Genomic DNA, 20,231 nt, shown 5'->3' with positions numbered 1-20,231 from the left:
TTGTATACAGTGAAATGTCTTATTGGTTGTCATGAATGAATTATGCCACATAATAATGAAATAACAATTTATCCTGGTAGCCTGGAAATCACATTACACATTTTGACACTGGGTGTAGCAATCGACATTGTTATTTATGCTTATACTGTGTTTTTCTAATGTGGTTTTCAAATATCGCTAGTATAAAGTCTGTGGAATTAAGTCACATTTTTAAAGAGTACACAACTTGTTTCATAGCATAACTGTCTTCTTTTACATGTAATTTACAATGAACATTTCGTGCTTCTGTCAGACTCGTTGGCTGGGTGATTAGCGTTGAGGCCTTTGGTTCAGATGGTCCCGAGTTCGATTCCCGGCTGGGTGGGGGATTTTAATCGCCTGTGATTAGTTATTTTGGTCCGAGGACTGGGTGTTTGTGCTTGTTCCAACATTTTCCTCTTCATATTCAGACAACTCACTACACTACAAACCAACCCAGAAACACGCAACAGTGATTCATACACGGTTGGCGCCAGGAAGGGCATTAGGTTGTAAAACCGGGCCAAATCAACATGTGGGGTACAGTTTGCACCCGCGACCCCACAGATGTGGGAAAAGTGGTAGAAGAAGAAGAAGAAAAAGAACTTCCATACTACTGCTAAATATTATGAGAAACTGTCAGAATTACTATTTTTATCATCACAGCTTAACATTAGCTAAGGTTGTCTCTTTAGTACAAGTGTATTTTGTTGAAATAGTAGTGTTATATTATGTTCATAATCCCTGTACAAATTTTCTTTTGTCTACAATGAATACAATTTGATTAGTTTCAAACAGAGAATCATATTTTCTGATCAAATTAGTCACATTATAGTATATAACTCCAGGACACTACACTGAGAGTAGGCATGGCTTGTAAAGTAACCTGGCTATAAAGGAAAATGAACTCGCATTACAGAACACATTCGTGCTGCACGTGTTTGCATATCTGCATCACAGATGGCGCTACTAGTTCCTCGGAATCGATTCCGGAATCGGGTACCCGATTCCCCAGGCATATGGAATCGACACTTCACGATTCCAGTCGCAACCCATCACTAGAATATACCCAAGAGTTATTATTTGTAGGAAGAATAACATTGATAAACAACTGAATTTTTCTATTGTGACAGAATTATTGTTTAAAAATTACAAGGGAGCAATGGTTTTGGAAGTTAAAATACAATGAAATTTGCCCATAGAAAATGCTGAGAGACCAGGTAATCTTTGTACAATTGAAGGTACTGGTAGAGTTAGATACTTTTAAAATTATTATTATTATTATTATTATTATTATTATTATTATTATTATTATTATTATTATTATTATTATTATTATTATTTTTATTTTTTTTATTTTTATTTTTTTGTGATGAGTGTGAGAAGATTTGGGACAATTTTCATTGCACTGAAAATAATTTCTCTGTAGTTCATGTTCTTTTTGATAATGATGGGTCTTCCATTGCTGTAAATCAGAGTTTCAAAATTCTGATGGGATTAGATTGCAAGTACAAATGACATAAGCAAAATCCTGGTAAACTTCCTACAGCTTAGAGATGTCAGACTTGCTGTTAAATTACATTTTGTATGTTAATCTGAGAATTAATTGTATTCTCTGGTGTAGAATTATTAATCATTCATTCATTCATTCATTCTCAATTGAGGAGCGTTTTCTCAAAACTCAACCTTTGCAGCAAACATCACTTTTCAGGATATTTTTATTTATTTTAATTTTCACTTAGAAGCATATGCATGAAACATTTCAAATGTTTGTCGATATTAGTTCCAATAGAGGCAAGCACGGTACCCGAATATAACTTGTTAAAACTTAAGGTGGATGAGGTAAGATTAGAAGATAATTTTCTCAAGTTTTTTTCAAAAGTCGATATATGCAAATATTCTGGTCAAATGGAACTTCACATTGATACTCTAACTGAATGATATACTTGTGTTTATGGAATTATTTACTTATTTTTATTTTTGTTAATTTGTGAACAATATTTTTTAAAATAGTATTTAGTGATTTTTGAGCTCCATTGTCATACATTTTATAATATAGGCTACTTGGTATTGTAAGATTACATAATATTATTAGATTCTAATATGCTTAGCATCAAGTAATGTAACATAAAACAAAATACGGTATCAACCTATTGTAATAAATGAGCACATCAATATCACACAGGTTAAATTAAAATTAAGTCTTACAAAGTAAAGTGTACTCAATAAATATTTAAGAACTCATCAAAACACACACCCATCAGAAGGCTGTTACTTGTCTACTAACACGACCCTGTAGAAGTCCACAGCATCATCCAGTATTTTAAAAAATTTCAGCAGAGCTTTAACATCCTTTTTCTTTCCTTTGCTCACCATATTTTTATTTGGTAAAGCAGAAGATTTTAGTTCTAAGAATATATCCTTTCAGTAACGGAGTCTGGCGTTCCATTGTACCACAGAGTAACACTTCCTATTATCCGTGAGAATGCCACGTGATTAATACTTAACTGCATTTATCGAGTCTTGCTCTAACTTTCCAAGAGCATATATCGACTTTTGCAAAAACCTAGTGATTTCAACCACTTCTATACATGCCAAATATCGACTTAAAAGATTATTGCGCAGGATGGTGAGCAAGGTCAAACTGATAACATTAGCATGCATAACTCAATTTTTGCATTTATCGAGTTTTGAAAAAACGTCCCTCAATTGTTGTTGCAAGATGTGACATACCTTACTATTATGCCTTTTTTGAAGTTATGCCTCCTTATTTATTTAGTAACTCTTGTGTTCTTTTTCATTTATCCATGTCAGTACTGTATAGGTTTTTTTTAAATTGAAAGATAAGAATTTCATTTTGGTCCGTATTGAACTGAGATTACAATTAAATTAATAATATGTTATGGTTCCATTATGGTTCCACCTATTCAATACAATAACACTTAGTAATGCAAGGTTACATCACAAGTCGATCACAAATGGTACCGGTTTCGACCCAAAATCTGGGTCATCATCAGCCGCTCGTTTGAAAGGTACAAGATAAAATCAATGGCGTCTTTTACCTTTTGAACGATCGGCTGATGATGACCCAGATTTGGGGTCGAAACCAGTACCATTTGTGATCGACTTGTGATGTAACCTCACATTACTAAGTGTTATTCCATTGAATAGGTGGAACTATAACATATTATTAATTTAATTGTGGTTTATTTTAGTCCATCCCACGGTGTGAGGGTGGTTTGCTTGTCTCTTACCCAGAGGCCCTGGTTTGATTCCCTGCCATGTCAGGAATTCTTACCTGGATTTGAAGACTGGTTTTGAGATCATCTCAGTCTATGCGATTACAGTTGATGAGCTAGCTATCTCATGGCAAGATTGTGACCCTTGTTTAGAAAGCAAAGATTAATGGCAGAGAGGATTCATTATACCAACCATTCTACACCTTCTAATCTGCAGGCCTTCGGACTGAGCATTTGTTGCTTAGTAGGCTAGTCATCCTCATTCTTCCCCTAATTATCAGTTTTGGTTATCCTATATTCCTATGAATGAATTTGTTTATCCAAGCATTCATATTCTTATTTCATGAGCTTGAAACATTATAGTCAACAATTTATGAAGCATTTGTGAAGTCTGGCTGATAGTGTTGCTGTGGTGACTGTATGGTAGCATGTATTTTTAGTTGGGTGTAGCAGTTGTGGTCTGTATGCTAAGTACTCATCCACCTGGAATTTAGAAACTATTTTGTCAAATGTGGGATTCAACACACTTCTCTTTATTTTACATCACTTGGCTGAGTCCTCTCCATCCCAAACCCCATGTCAGGATTTAAAACCTCCATGACCGAGCCAAGAATTGTGCAGTTAATGCTGTATACTAATGCCAAACTCATCACGACTGCCGTTCACGATGTTGAGTACTAAACAATCAATGAAGTGCTTGATGTTGTACTATATGAATTCCTTTGACACTAAGGAAGTCTCAAACTGTCAAGTTCTTTCTGAACCTTATCATCCCTTAAAATTGCACTAATTTTATACCTCCTTTAAAATATTGTCATTAATTAAATTTGTTCATTTATTCACTTATTTATTCGTCTGAAGCAGTCTTTTTTGGCTTGCCTCTTAACATTTTTATCTTTAAAAATTTAAGGACATTTTCAGAAACTTTGCCATTAGGTAATTTCTGTAATAGTATGATCCTATAAGTTATGTTTTGTGCCTTTGTTTTTATTGGCATTGAAATGTAGGAAATACACCAAAAAAAAAAAAAAAAAAAAAAAAAAAAAACGAAGCCACAAAGTATTAAATTAGTGTAAATGAATGTCCTGTCTGTGATAGAGAATTTTTCGAAGTTAGAATCCAAATAATTGTCACTTTAGTTGAAAACCAGTTTTATTGAATGATTGCTTCAAGTACTGTATATATGTATACCAAATTTACTTGTGTAATTAACATACTTTTTTGACTAAAAATCCATCTGTGTAGATTATTATTTGCATAATTCGAACATACAAAAACATGTTTTTACAAAGAAAGGAAGGTAAATATATACATGATGATTAGGATAAACTCAGATTGGCTGTTACTTGGTGTAAAACTATTGCATCAGTTTTCTTTTGAGCTGTCAAGTATATAAGCTTACATCTGGCACATTGAACACACATGGGTTTGAAGTAGCCTATAGGTATTGGAAAGATATTCTTCCCGTTGCGAGCTAATAATAGCATGGCACCTGAAGCAAAATAAAAACTAATTAGCTAAACTACCAATCATATTGGTATAGAATGGCATTCCGAAAATAAGATTACAATACTTTACTTTGTATGCTGTTAATCGTTGCTACTGCAGGAAGAACTGTTACTGCTGTTACCACTTGCATCTTTCCATAGCAAATCATCATTCCACTCGCATTGCCAGACTGTATGATGCCCACTTAGCTACTTCTCTTCTACTAGCCCCATTGGTATGAGACTCGTTCCAGAACCACACTAGTCAGGAAATCTTCCAAATTCTTTCTAAGAAACAGAACATTTTGAATAAGAAACTTCAAAACCTGAAAGCAACTAACGCAGTGAGCACTGAGAGTAATCAGTCAATAAACACTACTCACATCTTTCAACCCCTGATTAAAAACTTCAAACTTGGCTTTAAGCACAACAGAATGTGTTATCCTTAACAAAGGTCTTAAATATAATTGTCTTAACCCTCCTAAACCCAACAGTCTTAACTACTGTGGCTGAATCGAAGCTTGTTACTATCAAATTACCTTTGGATAAACAAGATCAGAAGATTTGAAGTGAAGAAAAAGTTTCTGAACACTTTTTTTGAAACAAAAACCCTCACATTTCACAGCAAAGAAATACTAGAACTGAAGCAAAAGATTAAGGATAACAACATAATTGTAACTAAAACTGACCAAGGAAACATCACTGTCTTAATGACTAAAAATGACTACATTAAAAAATGTCCTTTTTTTCTGATGACAGATTTTCTATTAATTTATAACTGTTAGGTTTTTTAGTCTGCCAAACTATTTTTAAATAAATAAATAAATTTATAAACTACCTGAAAAAGAAAACTATGGTAAAATAATTATACCTTAAGAAAGAAAAAAATTACTGTAATTTTAGGTATAATTCACTTATGTTTACTTTTTCAGCTACTTAATAAATGTATTTATTCAAAATTAGTTTCATCAGACTGAAGATCCTAACAGTTACAAATTAACTGAATCGAAACTGAAAAGAAGGCTTCAAATATCACAAGCTTTTCTATTAGTAAAGATCCCACTAATGGAATCCAGAAAGATCTAAACAAGTTATTAAATAATTCTTTTCTTTTCAATGAATATGACATTTTTCAACTCCTTAAGATGAATCCCACCCTTCCCGCCGCTAAGGCGATGCCAAAAATTCACAAAGTAGGTGGTTTAAGAATGTTTCTTTCGAAAATTTTTGTCAAAAGAAAGGTCAGTGCTGACTCGCACACTGAACTAGTCGAACACTGGAATTTTGAAATACCAGATTTCAAAATAGAAAGGGTTCTACCTGCCACCTACATTTCACAACACTTGCTGAACTGCACAGTAAATGCTCCAGAAAACTGATGCATCAATTTCACAAAAGAAATATTTTCTTCACTTTGAACTTATTAAAAAAACAGGGTGCATAAATTATGCAATGGTAAGGATTATGAGGGTAAATATAGTAGTTAGTATGTAATGAATTATGTAGAAATTAATTTCATTCTTGACCTGAAGAAAGTCTAGTTTTTAGGTTCATGAGCCTACTTGAAGAGGAATATTGACATTCTACAGAATTGAAGTACAAGAAATAATTTATGATACTCTGTCAGTTTTATCCTGCTATACTCATATTAGGCAACTGGATTATCTGACTGAAGCACGCACTAGGTCTAATAAGAGTTTATATGGATCCTACTTTACTGTCTCATTTTAAAATCTCTATGGATTTTCTCTTTTCTTACATGCATTTTAATCAAAGATTAGAGAAAGGTTGGATAAGTACAAATATGAAAACATAAACTCCACTCATCTCACATTGCCATCCTTCTCCTTATCAATCTCTGTTCTCCCGGGTCATTATTTTCTCTGCTCCTGGCAAGCCTTGACCTGCTTTCCAGTGTCTCAAGGGGAGTGAGGTATTGCACGGTTACTGATGGTACTATTCTTGAGAGTTTTCAGTCTTGTTCATAGTGTAGGGTACCGGGCGAGTTGGCCGTGCGCGTAGAGGCGCGCGGCTGAGAGCTTGCATCCGGGAGATAGTAGGTTCGAATCCCACTATCGGCAGCCCTGAAGATGGTTTTCCGTGGTTTCCCATTTTCACACCAGGCAAATGCTGGGGCTGTACCTTAATTAAGGCCACGGCCGCTTCCTTCCAACTCCTAGGTCTTTCCTATCCCATCGTCGCCATAAGACCTATCTGTGTCGGTGCGACGTAAAGCCCCTAGCAAAAAAAAAAAAAAAGTGTAGGGTAAAGAGATAGACATGCACTGAGGAAAGAGGAAAAACAAAAAAAAACATGTATGCAAGTGATAGAAGACTAGGAACATACGGTAAATACAAGATGAGAAAAAGAACGTAGAGTTTAGTGGAAAGGAGACACCAAAATGTGCAGATATAAAACAGTAGCAGGAGTTAGGAAAGAGGAAAGGAATAAACACAAAATATAACACAATGGTCAGTCAGTGTCTCTTGCTTTCCTATCTCAATCTGGCTTTTTTCTTATTCTACCTTCTTATCCTGCACTTCCTACATCAAGAATTAATATCTGTTAAGATTGGCCCTCTGTGACGCTAGAAAATAACTAATAATCTCAGCACTGGGCAAGATAGCCATGCGGTTAGGGGCGCGCAGCTGTGAGCCTGCATCCAGGAGATAGTAGGTTCGAACTCCACTGTCGGCAGCCCTGAAGATGGTTTTCCAAGGTTTCCCATTTTCACACCAGGCAAATGTACCTTAATTAAGGCCACAGCCGCTTCCTTCCCACTCCTAAGCCTTTCCTATCCCACCGTTGCATAAGACCTATCTGTGTCAGTGCGACGTATAACAAATTGTAAATAATAATAATAATAATAATAATAATAATAATAATAATAATAATAATAATAATAATAATAATAATAATCTCAGCAGAGACTGAGAAGAATTAGATCTAAACAAACAAGTGTTATAGGCAGAGAGACATCCAATGAGTGCCCTCTTGTCTATTCATGTTCTTCTGTATTCACTGACATGCCATCATATTCACCTTGTTTGTTCTGTCCTTCTATCTCTCAAGTGTGTTTTTCTTTTCTCTCTTGTGAAAGTAATGGACTTGTTGTAATTAATTTCTTGAAATCTTGTTATGGAGATGTTTTAAAACAGGTTAGTGTAATAATTCCTTGTGAAATTTAACTATAGTAATTAGCAAGGATTCAGTGTTCTAGGACTCATTGTTCTCATAACTGAAGTAGTAGCTCAGGTAAACTGCTTTTTATATACTGGTGCAGGCTTTTATGGCCGATGTCAGCTGACAAGCTTTGATTTTTTTTTTTTTTCTGGGATATTAGGTATGTTGACATTTTAAATATGTTGTTTCAACTTCACTTCAGTCGCTTTTGTCAGTATGAAATGACGATGGGTTGGTAGGTGCTTGTACTTTTATAGCAGCAATATGGTGGTGCCACCACTGATTTTCCTCTTTCTCATATTGGTGTTTCTGAGACCTGCACAGTGTGACCTAGTGCGTTCATTCCATCATCTGGCAGTGAACAGCAAACTCTGCTAATCTGTAGACCCTCTTCTTTCCTGTTGAAACAGTTGTCATGCTACATTATCTTCACAGTTTCTCAGTAGAAATGAGCATAATACTGATAGGTGGTAGCCAGAACTGTGGTTTTCTCAAAATTCATTTCATGATCACTTTCTTATGATTGGACGAGTCTACAACGCTTATGCTCTTTCAGCTGTGTTTGGTCATCCCAAACAACGCTTATGCTCTTTCAGCTGTGTTTGGTCATCCCTTCTCATACAACAGGGAATATGGTAGGCCTACATATCTGCTCTGGAAAGAGAGTCCCCAGGATGCTTAGCTGAGCATAACTGTTGGAATATTTTCTTTCTTTTTGTGAAGTCAGTCTCAATGTTGTGATACTTTAAAACCTTGCCAATCCTGTCCACAATCAATGGGTCATATGGATCCTCACAGGTCTATTCCTGTTCCTCCTCAGATCGTGGAGAACAATCAACAACCCTCACAATTTCAGTTTTGCTATATCCATTAGCTTGTAAAGTCAAGAAAGGATGCTCTGCTTTACTCTGGTTTATATCTGGCTGACACCACCTCTTGGCTCGCTCGAACAGCATACTTATCATTGCTGCTATACAAGACTCCACCAGTGCATGTCGTTTAGTCTTGACAAGGACTACTAAAGTGTAACAGAAACATGGACATATTTTAAAATGTCATGTGGTCTAATATTCCAGAAAAACATCAAAGCTTGTCAATCTGCTCCTTTTACAAGGATGTTGACATATTCCTGATGAGTTATGTATGCAAATTAAAATAATGGAATTTAGTTGTTTTTTCTCTGTTTTTACTCTTACGTGATTAATTGAGATAATTCTACTTTCAGATCATTCATATGTAAATATCTTTTGTTTTTGGTATCAGATTATTTTATATCCTAACTTATTGACTTTCTTTAAAATGTTTGTTAAAGTTTCACATCATTCTTGGATCCTTTTTTTTTCTAGCTTTTCTTTTGCATTCTCTGTCTTCTGAAAAGAGTGACTTGCAGGGCTGCAAGGCAGGTTGGTTTTTGAAAGGTTTTAAAATGAAGTGCTTTAACTGATGAGAAAAGTAATGGATTCTCTGTAAAGCACTATGATCTTTGACAGTGATTTATTTGCTCAGAGCTTCTAGTTCAATGTTTTTTGAGGCTGGCACACTCATTTTTCTTTATTTTTGATGGAAGCTTGTATTTTCTAGCTCTTGCTGTTCTTGCAGTTTTTTGAATTTTGTGCTGTCACTGTCATGCAAATTGCTTTCCCACTTTTGGTTCACTCTGCATTTTTCTCAGACAATTAAGATTACATAAGAAATTTAGTGGCACATTCTGAGGACGCAGCATGTTCGGCTTAGAATTGTGAAGTTTAACAAGAAAAGGCAAGGAATGATGCATATTTTGTGTTGTGAAATGAATGTTGTAATTTCTTGGTGTTGTTTGTGGCAAAAGAAAAAAAAAAGGGAACACATTTGTTTCAGTTGGTCAGTTAATGTTTGAGATCACAATTAAGTTTACAAAGCATGACTAATGCTACAAGGGACGAGGATCAGTCTACTTGTTGAATTGTCAACTGTCAATAAATTTACTCACTCGTGCACTTTGGCTTGAATATGATCATTTTGCTTCTGTTTAGGTGTATGATGAGCCTTGCCTGCTTTGGATTTGTGCCAAGTCAGCTTTATGTCTTGCTGGTGCTGTCTTAAAAAAAAAAAAAGAAAAAAAAAAGTGACCCACATTACTCTCAACTTTCATTCGATATCTAGCATATGCCTCTTTTTGAAAACTTACAGAATTTATGTACAGTCTCCAGGAAAATCAGTGCTGGGTTCTTCTGCTACTTATTTTTACCTCTAGGTGAAAAGAAATTCTTGTATATCATTCAGTTCCATATCTTGAGGTGTCTTTCCCTTCCTCTGTATTCAGTGATTCAATCTACTGTGTTTATATTATTTTTTCTGTTTCTAATAAACTTCCAGAGTATACATGTTTGAGGCATATCAGATGTCTCCTAACTTTGGTCTTAATTTGCAGTATTACTGTCGGTAAGCAATAATACTAACAGATCAGAATAAATGTCATGAGTACCTCTGAATGTAGGGTTGCAATTTCTTCTCAAACCGTGCCTTATGACATTTCAATGAAATTATTTTGTTTATATAGAATACTGAGTGGAGTGGCTGCATGTGTTAATGCGCTGCGGCTATGGAGCCAGACTCTGCATTCATGAGATGCACGGGTTTGAACCCCATTGTTGGCTGTCATAAGAATGGTTTTCTAAGGTTTCCCATTTTTACTTCCATGTGAATGCTGGGACAGTTCTATTCATAGACCACAGTCACTTCCTTCTACCTCCTTACCAAATTTAATTTGCCATCATTAATTTAATCTTCATTAGCTCCTCAACTAAGGCTGGCATGAGGAAGAGCATCTGGCCATAAAAACATGCCATGTAATTTCATCCTCAACCCCATATCAAGAAATGGGACTAAGGGGTAGATATACATTTATTTATATACAGTATTATGCTTTCACGCAGGAGATAGTAGCAGCGTGTGGTATAAGTTTCACTGAATGTATACTTTTATACAGTGAGAGCACTTGAACCAAGAACCAATTGTGCATTGTTTTTCCTGTCAGCAAGCACAACAGTCATTACTTTGTTTTAGCGGAGTGCAGCAGCAGTGATGTAATTGTACAGCTGTTTTAAGAAGTTTGTTACTTTCCATTGTAATGGAAGGAGATGCTGAAACTGCCAGTGTTCATTGTCCACACCTTCTTGTCACCACTGTACTCAACTCACAGTAGTTCATGATGTGTATTGTTGTCAATTTCTGGGCAGATACTTTGTTTCAGTTCTTTCCTTAGCCTGAAATTTACTGCAAAGAGCAAATATAGTAGTACGACCTGGAACTTGTCCATGCGGGAATCTTTCTGGAAATGATATTTGGACTTGATGGGTTGACAGAGTTAATCGTAGGTATTAAATTTCATATTAATCCGTATTGAAGAGCAATATAGTGTAAAACCTTTAGCTTTTGTTTTACACTACTGAACAGGGTTAATATATACGAATCATAAAACACACATTGTGCAGCAGTTAACATATTCTGAGACTTAATACACTTGTGATTTAAGGTTTGTAACAGGGGATTTCAGGAGAAAGAGTAGTGTATCAGAAATGTTAAAGGAACTTGGGTGGGAAACTTTAAGTAAGAGAAGGGAGAAAACTAGACTTATAGGATTATATAGAGCCTATACAGGAGAAGAAGCATGGGGGGATATCCGTGAGAGGCTTCGGTTGGAAAATAATTACATTGGTAGAACTGACCACAAGTACAAAATTAGAAGGAATTTTAGCAGAAGCGATTGGGGTAAATTTTCTTTCATTGGGAAGGGTGTGAAGGAGTGGAACAGTTTACCAGGGGTAGTGTTTGATCCTTTTCCAAAATCTGTACAGATATTCAAGAAGAGAATAAACAACAACAGAGATAATAAATTAAATGTTAGAGGGCATTCGACCAGTGCAGGATATTGTAAATAATAAATGTGTGTGATTAAATTAATTCCATCCCCTGGTCTAAGGAGTTTGGACAGCCCAAGTAGGGGACTGCCTGTAGGGGTGAAGTACAGTGGGGACTTCGAAGGCCCTGGGACCGCTACGGTAGCTGTGAAGGCCCTTCAGGAACTCTGAAAGGTGGTGGCAAAAGGGGCTCTGGTTAAGACGCAGCAGGTCGTTATGCTACTTAGGTTCCAAAATGGGTAAAATATAAATATGTAAATAAATTCAGTGTTAATTTTAATCTTATACCAGTTGTATAGTATTATTAGAAGTAATTTCACATACCGTACTGTGTGTGAGTTGACTATGTTTGTAAGATATTATAAGTAGAATTTTGTAAACAATATAAATTTATTAAGGATGATGTGTGTGTTTAATAGAAAAAATTATTAGCGTAAATTGTATAATATTGTATTCTAGGAAAATTTTCTTCGTCTCCTGTTAATTTAAAATTTAGTGCTTGACAATAATGTATTTAGTGTACCATTTGCCACCGAGGTAGACACCTCATTTGCAAATAAATAGATTTTGATTTGATTTGATTTGATTTGATTTAATACACAAATCAGAACAGCACTCAACACACAAATGCATCTTTAGATAGACGCTGGCTCACTAATAAGCTGGCCTTGCTTCCAAGGCCATGACAGATGTGTGCGTACGTCCCATGTATTGAACTCACTAGATGGCCATTATTTGTCATCAATAGGAAAACTATGACATGACTGGTTCTTAGTTCAAATGCTTTCTCTGTGGATGATCTGTTCCATTTTTTAACCAATAAAGAGACACCTCTTCATGATGATGGTATACGGTTTACAGCTTATCATTGCAAATATTAATACTAACATCATGAGTAAATCTGAACAATGAATTGGGCAGGCTCAGGAGGATATGATGCGGAGTACATCACTGGCTTCTCTCTGAAGCAGTTGTGGTTGTAATCCCAGCTAATACATGTGGGAATTTTGAAATGAAATATTGCATCTCTGTCATTTGTATTCCATGAAAAATTGGATACCCCTTGTCTCTGATTATGATATAAAATTATGTAATATTACAAAATAGCTTACTGCTTACTTCTTGCTTGTTTGAAGAGTACTGACTTGGTTTTGTTAGTCTTTCGATATGTAGTGAAAGATGTTAATGACTAAAACATAACATAACTAAAAGAATATGGTTGCTTACCCTATTCATTGACTTGGAGATTGAGTTTATGAATGGAGCCAGAAACTGACTGTAGAATCTGACTAGTTAAAAAATCATTTAATATCAACTAGTACAGTTATAGTGAAATCAACTGACACATGTATTGTTTGGGGTAGGTTACTTATACAAGCAAGAGAAATTAATTATACATGTGGAATCAAATCTATTCTATTAGTACAGTAAACCCTTGATTCATTGGACCCCAATTTTTCAACACACATTTGATTTAATGGACATAATTCAACAAATAAATACAGGTAATGATTTTTTTTTAAATTATTGGATGGAAATGAATAAGAATAAAAGTTTACAGGTTTTGAAACCACTGAATTTTGTGAAAGTTTGAAGCAGACTTATGATAATTGCAGAGAGAATGACATTGAACAGTGACTAAACATAGATGAAGATTACCCAGTCTTCCAAATTCAAAGCTAGGGAGAGATTTCTGAAGATGTTGCTTGGAAAACAATTGTATAAGGCCTTTATCACCGCATGATGACCTTTTAAGGATCCAAAATTTGTTTTGAAGAGTAGACAGTACTATACAAACTCCTAAGTGCTGAAATCTTGGTGTCTTTCTGTTGCAAGTAGAGCTGTAAATCTATGACTGCCATCCAGAAGTTTGGGGATGTTTCTACTCCTCAGATAGGTTTGCAAATTGTAGTTGGCCGCCTAGTCAGTTTAGGCCATTTTCGAGAAACTGGTTGAAACATGCTATTTTTTATCCTTTTGGCAGCTGCTGGTTTGTGCGGAAGGCATGGAGTTCAGATGAGAAATGTTCTTGAATACATTTAATCCAGTAAAGGCGTACGTTAGTCAGTTCAGGAACCATCAGTTCTCCAGTTTTGTCCTTGGTGTGGACATTATGCAGAAACTGTAGAATCCAAGTAGTGATATGAATTAACCTCCAGTAGGTACTGAATTTAGAAATGTCAATGACACGTTCTGGTATGAAGATGGTCTAGGCATTCTGAGTGATTTTCTTTCCCTTGGGTAGTTACATGTCCGAAGAAAGCTTGTTGGATGGCCAAAATTCTTCAGGCTGTGATCTCCTGTGACACCTCATGACAAGATATTAGCAGGGTTGTCCTTTCCAGGACAGTGTTTCCATTGCGCAGGGGACATACATGACTGTATTTCGGTCACTCTATTTGAAACAAATGTCTTCCATCTATTAGGGTTGCTTCTGATCTGGTCCAAAGTAACTGTGGCATTGGTCCATAACGTGGCCCTTGTGATGTCTCACTCCCAGGAGTGCAGCTAGAAGTTCCAGTCTAGGGAGCATAAATTTTTTGACAGGTGCAAGTCACAGCTCTTTCTGAAGCGTCATAAAATATGTGACTGTTGATATTGTGTGCTCCTGGTATAATTAACGATGAGGGATATGCACCTAACCTGGAAACCAAAGTGACCCAGCAGTTACCAAGGTGAAGGGGTAAGATCCCGTTCCATTTTAAACCCATGCAACAAGTACTCCTGGAATTTTCCCTAAAATGGAGTTAGGGGACACTAGACCAATGGTGTCATAAAACTTTGCACTTGTCTTTAAAAGCTGGCTTTTTGTTGTCTGTCACTCTTGTAGATTCTTCAGGACGTTCTGGGTGTCAGTGTTACAGCAATCAGTTTCCATATTTCATCCCAACCCTAGCACTGATGTCTTCTTCTAGAAGTCTTACTGATCGTTCTCCAGATGGCTTCAGTTGTTTCAAAAGTACTTTTCTTTGTGTAATTGAAGAGTATTTTATTCTGCTTCACTTTTAAGTCCATTAGGCATATAAATATTTATAATTATTGTGTAAATAAAAAGATCATTAGCCACCGCAAGTACAAAATTTCAAAGACATTTTGTAATTTTCCAGTTATAAATTATGGTATTTCTTCTATTTCAGACCATAAAAATGAAAAAAGTTACCTTTTATAGATTTGAAATAAAATATCTAGCATTGTCATGTATTTTATTTCATTTGTTAATGTTAGTTTGGTTGTTATGTAAAACTGCATGGCCAACCCAATCGGGCTAGTACAAATATGTGTCGTATGATGTCATTCTGGAAGTGTTGTGAACTGTCCAGCTGATCCCATCGGACAATTGTATAGAATCACTGATATGGGTCAGTCTCTTCTGCCGTCATAGTTTGTATAACCTCCATTAGACTGCACCTGCAGTAGACACAGTTGAAATCACCTAGCAATCGGCTGTTGCCGGCCCGATTGAACCAGTGGGAATCTTTGCAATTTCCTAGAGTGTCTGTCTGGTTGGATCCCCATAGCACCCCCATGGCAGCAAATGTGTTAAAGGTTCTGTAGCGTGTTGTGGTAAACGAATAAGTACAGAACCTGGTAGCGTTTTACTTCTGAAATGTATTATCTATTTACTAAATCTATACGTTAACACAAGATTACAGAGCTTGCAACTTAGCACCAATACATAGGATATACACTTACATAGTTCACTCACTCTCTTTTCTTTTGGTCTCACTGTTTATTTACACCAAAACACACAGACTCTGGTTACTAGCACTACAGTCTGACTTCGTCACACTTGTTGACACTATCACTGTCCACAGTTCCCAGCCCATGCACAGCAGTCTCGTAGCTCAGGATGAGGTTCACTGTCTGCACTCCGGTGGAACTCCGTTCGCAGCCCACACTGTCGGCATGCAGTGTCCCCTTCACACTGCACCAGAACACCCAATGTCCTTCTACAGCACCCGTTCCCAAGAGGCGTGCGCACGCACGCACGCACACGCACACACACACAACGACAGGCAAACAGGAGGATCCTCAATTCAACAGACGAACACTCCACAGACAGCCCCTCTCAACTCAGACTGTCTCTCGCTCTCGGCTACTAACTGACGCAGTTCAGTGCATGAACTGACTGTAGAACCCTTCGTTTTCCTTCACTCCACTAAGTCCATGCACACACTCACTCACTGAACTGCCAACTCCCGACTGGCAAGTCACTCCTGTCTTATATATCTGTGGCTAGCCCTTCGAGGTACATCAGCTTCTCAAAGCTCGTGGAAGCCTCCAGATATAGAAGTCTCCGCTTGCAAGACTCATAATTTCTACCCGTCGAGGCTGCTAGCCATGTAATGGCAAATGACAGCCACTGTAGCAGTGTCTGACTAATGGGTGCTGGCCTCCCCCACGAGTTGGCTGAGTAGCGGGAATCACGGTTCTGGCACGTCGACATCACACATGGTGCGGTGCCACAACTGATCACTCCACTCTTCACCCCATTCCAAAAAACAGTGTTCATACCATGGTACATTTCTGTTTTTACACTTCTCAACAATAGCTTTAAACCCATTTTATTGGCTGTTTATATTTTTGTTTACCATTTTCCATCACGACTGGCTTTATAAAACTTAGAAAACAATCTGTATGTGAATTTCTTTTGCATGATATTATGTAACATACAAATTGAAAGATTGTAGTTTATTTTATAATAAGCTGTTTAATTACAAATTTATGTTAAATCCGCATATCCTTGAAAAAATTCCCAGAGTTACGTATAGATCGGTAGGTTAGATTGGGAGTGCAGGAAATTGGAAAAGGGCGGTCAGTCTAGTTAATATGCGATGGTTTGCAGATTGAGAAATAGGTTTCAGCCTGTTTGTTTCCTTCCATTATAATCTCTACCTTTTATTGCATTACTACATTCCACGAGGATGGGCTCAGCGAACTGCTCTGACAAACATTGTAAAATTTATTTACTCATCAAATTATTTGCAATAGCCAAAATCTTGAACATTTTCATTTGCTATTTTATAATATCTATGCAGTCTAATTCCTCAATGTTGGACCTTCTTTTCTGACTTATAATTTAACTTTCTTGGAGCCAGGCGGTACTGCGAGCACCCACTCTTTAAATTGCCAGAGCAGATGAGATCGGCCTTTAAATATCCGGTCGGAAGTTGCCAGCGCCGATTACATCGGCCGGCTGGAAATGCTATGATATACATAATTTTGTGGACGCCTGTAGTGATGTGCATACTTTTGTGACAACCTGTAGTAAAGGGGCTACAAGTTATTGTGTGCCTGACCTTGCTTTGAAATTTCTAAGAGGGTGTTCTAGCTTTCACAAGAGTTGTTTCCTGTGTTTAGAAATACCGCTAACTGGTCAATACAAGATTGCTCCTTGCAGTGAGTGGATTCTTGACAGCAGAATGGCAAGTGGTTCACGTGATACATTTTCAGCAGGTATTGATGACGATATATTAATGGAATATTTGGAATATTGCGAAGTGAATGTGGATGATTTATCGGATAGCGATAGTGAATTTAGTTCAGAGAGTAGTGATGAAATTATACCAGACACGCCCCCGAGATCACCACAGCTAAAGAAGAGGCGTTTGTTTATTTCTAAGTGCTTCAACAGTGATCTCAAACTTTGAACAACATTATATAGCGGTAACAAGTCTTCTTCTCAAAAATTTTTGGTGAATAAATTAATTTTGTCATTTTCCTTCTTCTTACTAGTGACATAATAAATTTGTATTTGCAAATTTTTGTTTTTCTTTTTCTCATTCAGAACAATTATTCTGTTCATAAATGAATTCTCTATCATACGTAAATGCCGGTCCCCACGGGTCAAGTGTAGTGTGCCTGCCTCTCACTCAGAGGTCATGGGTTCGATTCCCGGACAGGTGAACGGTTTTTACCTGGGACTGAGTGTTGGTTCGAGGTCCAGTCAAACTAAGTGACCCTAAGAGATTGGTCTAGAAAACTGTGAATAATGAACGGGATAATTCGTCTCACTGACCATGCGTCACCTCGTAAACTGCAGGTCTTCAGACTGAGCAGCGGTCGCTTAGTAGACCAAGGTCCAGCAGGGCTTTAGTGACATAGATGTTTTAATTACGCATATTGTATTGTATTGTAAAATGTTTTTTAAAATAGATACTGGAACAGAAAACTAGAAAAAGGGATTTCCGATAAAATAAAAACTATAATCTCAAATATTATTTTTTACTTTTTAATAACTCAGAACTATTTTTATACAATCTAGTCCACACATAAAATTTATCTTAAGTGTTTGCCATACATCGATACATACGTTTGAATTTGAATTTTTTATATTTTTATTTTTCCCGTTCAAAGTAATTCATCATCATCATCATCATCATCATCATCATCATCATCATTTCTCTTTATCCAGCTGTAGCCGGGTAGGGGCAAATATGGTTCCTCTCCACTTTCTTCAGTCTTTCCACCACTCCTCCTCCAACACTGTGTCCCAGTCCAGGTTTCTTTCTATAATGCTGCATTGGATGGTATCCTTCCATCTCAATCGTGGGCATCCACGGCCTCTCCTTCCATGGATTTGCATTTCCATCACCTTTTTTGGCATTCTTTCTTTGCTCATTCGCTTTATGTGCCCAAACCATCTTGGTCGGCTCTTCTCTATTCTATCATTCATTTTTTCCACTCCAATTTCTTCCCGGATTTTCTCATTCCTTATTTTGTCTCTTCTGCTCTTCTGTATCATACTCCTCAAGAACTTCATTTCGGCTGCCTGTATTCGACTCATCCTTCTTTGTCATTGTGCAAGTTTCTGCTCCGTAAGTTATGGGTACGTAATACATCTTGTACATAGTATCCTTTGCTTCCGTTGGCACATCTTTGTCCCATAACATGTTTCTTACACTATGATAGAAACAACTTCCAGCTTGAATCCTTTTACTAATCTCAGCATCCAGTCGAGCATTCTCCATTAATTCACTCCCCAGGTATTTAAACGTTTTCACTACTTCCAGGGGCTTGTCTGCAAGTCTAATCTGACCTTTCCCTTCTTTCTCCCCTCTAGTCATAACAAGAGTTTTACTCTTTCCTACACTTATTTTCAATCCACAATCCACAAAGTAATTATTTTATAGAATTATATTTAGAAATAAATTCTACGTTATCACGTATATTCTTTTGTATCGTAGATGATATTTTCAAAGTAGATATTGAGAGAGAAAGTGCGAAAATGTTTTTCCCTTCCTAAAAGTAAACGTTATCGACAACCATAATATCAACAATAATACTTTTTAATTCTTTATATCACTCTAAATCAGTTGCTTATTTTATGTAGTCGACGTGTAGAAAATTTCTTGCCAGTATTTGACATACACCGGTAGATATACGCGAATGTTAAAATGCATGTAATTCTACTAACAACGGCCTGGCACTTTACAATAGTAGAGTGCAGGCGGAGCTCTGGCCTCTTCCTGCTGCAAGTGAGCGGCCGACCAGATCGGCTCCTGGCTCCAAGAGGGTTAATGTTAGCCTAGCAGTCAGCAGCCTACTTATGAAAAGTATTTATTCTGTTTTATTTCTTATTTTTAGTCTGAAAAGGATAAGAAAATGGCTACTATCTTAACTTCACTCAAATGATCTTGGTAAATACCAGATTGATTTTAAAACTACATAGTGAGGATTTTACTATTGTGTACAAAATAGTCGTACATTGTTAACCAGATAAATACACTTCAACAATTTTCTAAGTTTAAATTATTAGTGAAAGGAAAGTGATTTTACAATTTTCAGACTGATGCAAGCATTGACGTGAAGCCATGTGATGCAAAGGCAATGCTGGAGCCAAATGCGAGCGAGCCCGATCTCGAACTGGAAGGTGCTCACCTTGGCAGGGGACTCCACTACTATGATCCAGAGGTATGTATTGAATATGATTATCCTTCTCACTATTAGCTCATACTGCCTGGAAATATTTGTAAATTTCTTGTGCACTGACTGAATTAAATTTATTGATAATTTGCAAACCACTGATCCTGAAAAGCCCCTTCATGCAGTATTGTCTACATAAAATAATATGCAGGTCTATCATTATACTTCCTGAGTTAATATAATAATAAACATTAAACTTAAAATAGACTTAAATTAGGATTGGGCTTACATACATACTAACTAGAGTTAAATTAAAATGTACATTATTCACAAAGTTGGAAACTAAAACAACATAAAAATTATTTTTGAGCAATAAGAATTTAAAAAATAGTTGTAATTAAATTATTTTGAGAAATATCTAGCTTTCATGATTGACAAACACAAGTTTGCATATTATCAGCTCTATGCACCAGATCATTTCTCCTCTCGTCTGTTGGTTGCAGTAATGTTAATGACTGTCTTAATTGGTTACAGTTCGC

General features: G+C 36.5%; 1 protein-coding gene across 1 annotated transcript in view; it reads left to right on the top strand.

The window, feature by feature from the left end:
• Positions 1 to 20,231, top strand: part of Svil (Supervillin) — a 356,712-nt gene that overhangs the window by 282,830 nt on the left and 53,651 nt on the right. Inside the window, exon 12 of the mRNA XM_068227397.1 lies at positions 19,615 to 19,740. Within this exon, the coding sequence (XP_068083498.1) occupies positions 19,615 to 19,740 (126 nt within the window). The remainder of the gene's footprint in view (positions 1 to 19,614; positions 19,741 to 20,231) is intronic.

The sequence above is a fragment of the Anabrus simplex genome, chromosome 4, assembly GCF_040414725.1.
Source record: "Anabrus simplex isolate iqAnaSimp1 chromosome 4, ASM4041472v1, whole genome shotgun sequence".
Classification (NCBI taxonomy): domain Eukaryota; kingdom Metazoa; phylum Arthropoda; class Insecta; order Orthoptera; family Tettigoniidae; genus Anabrus; species Anabrus simplex.
This window is presented reverse-complemented; position numbering and strand designations above follow the sequence as displayed.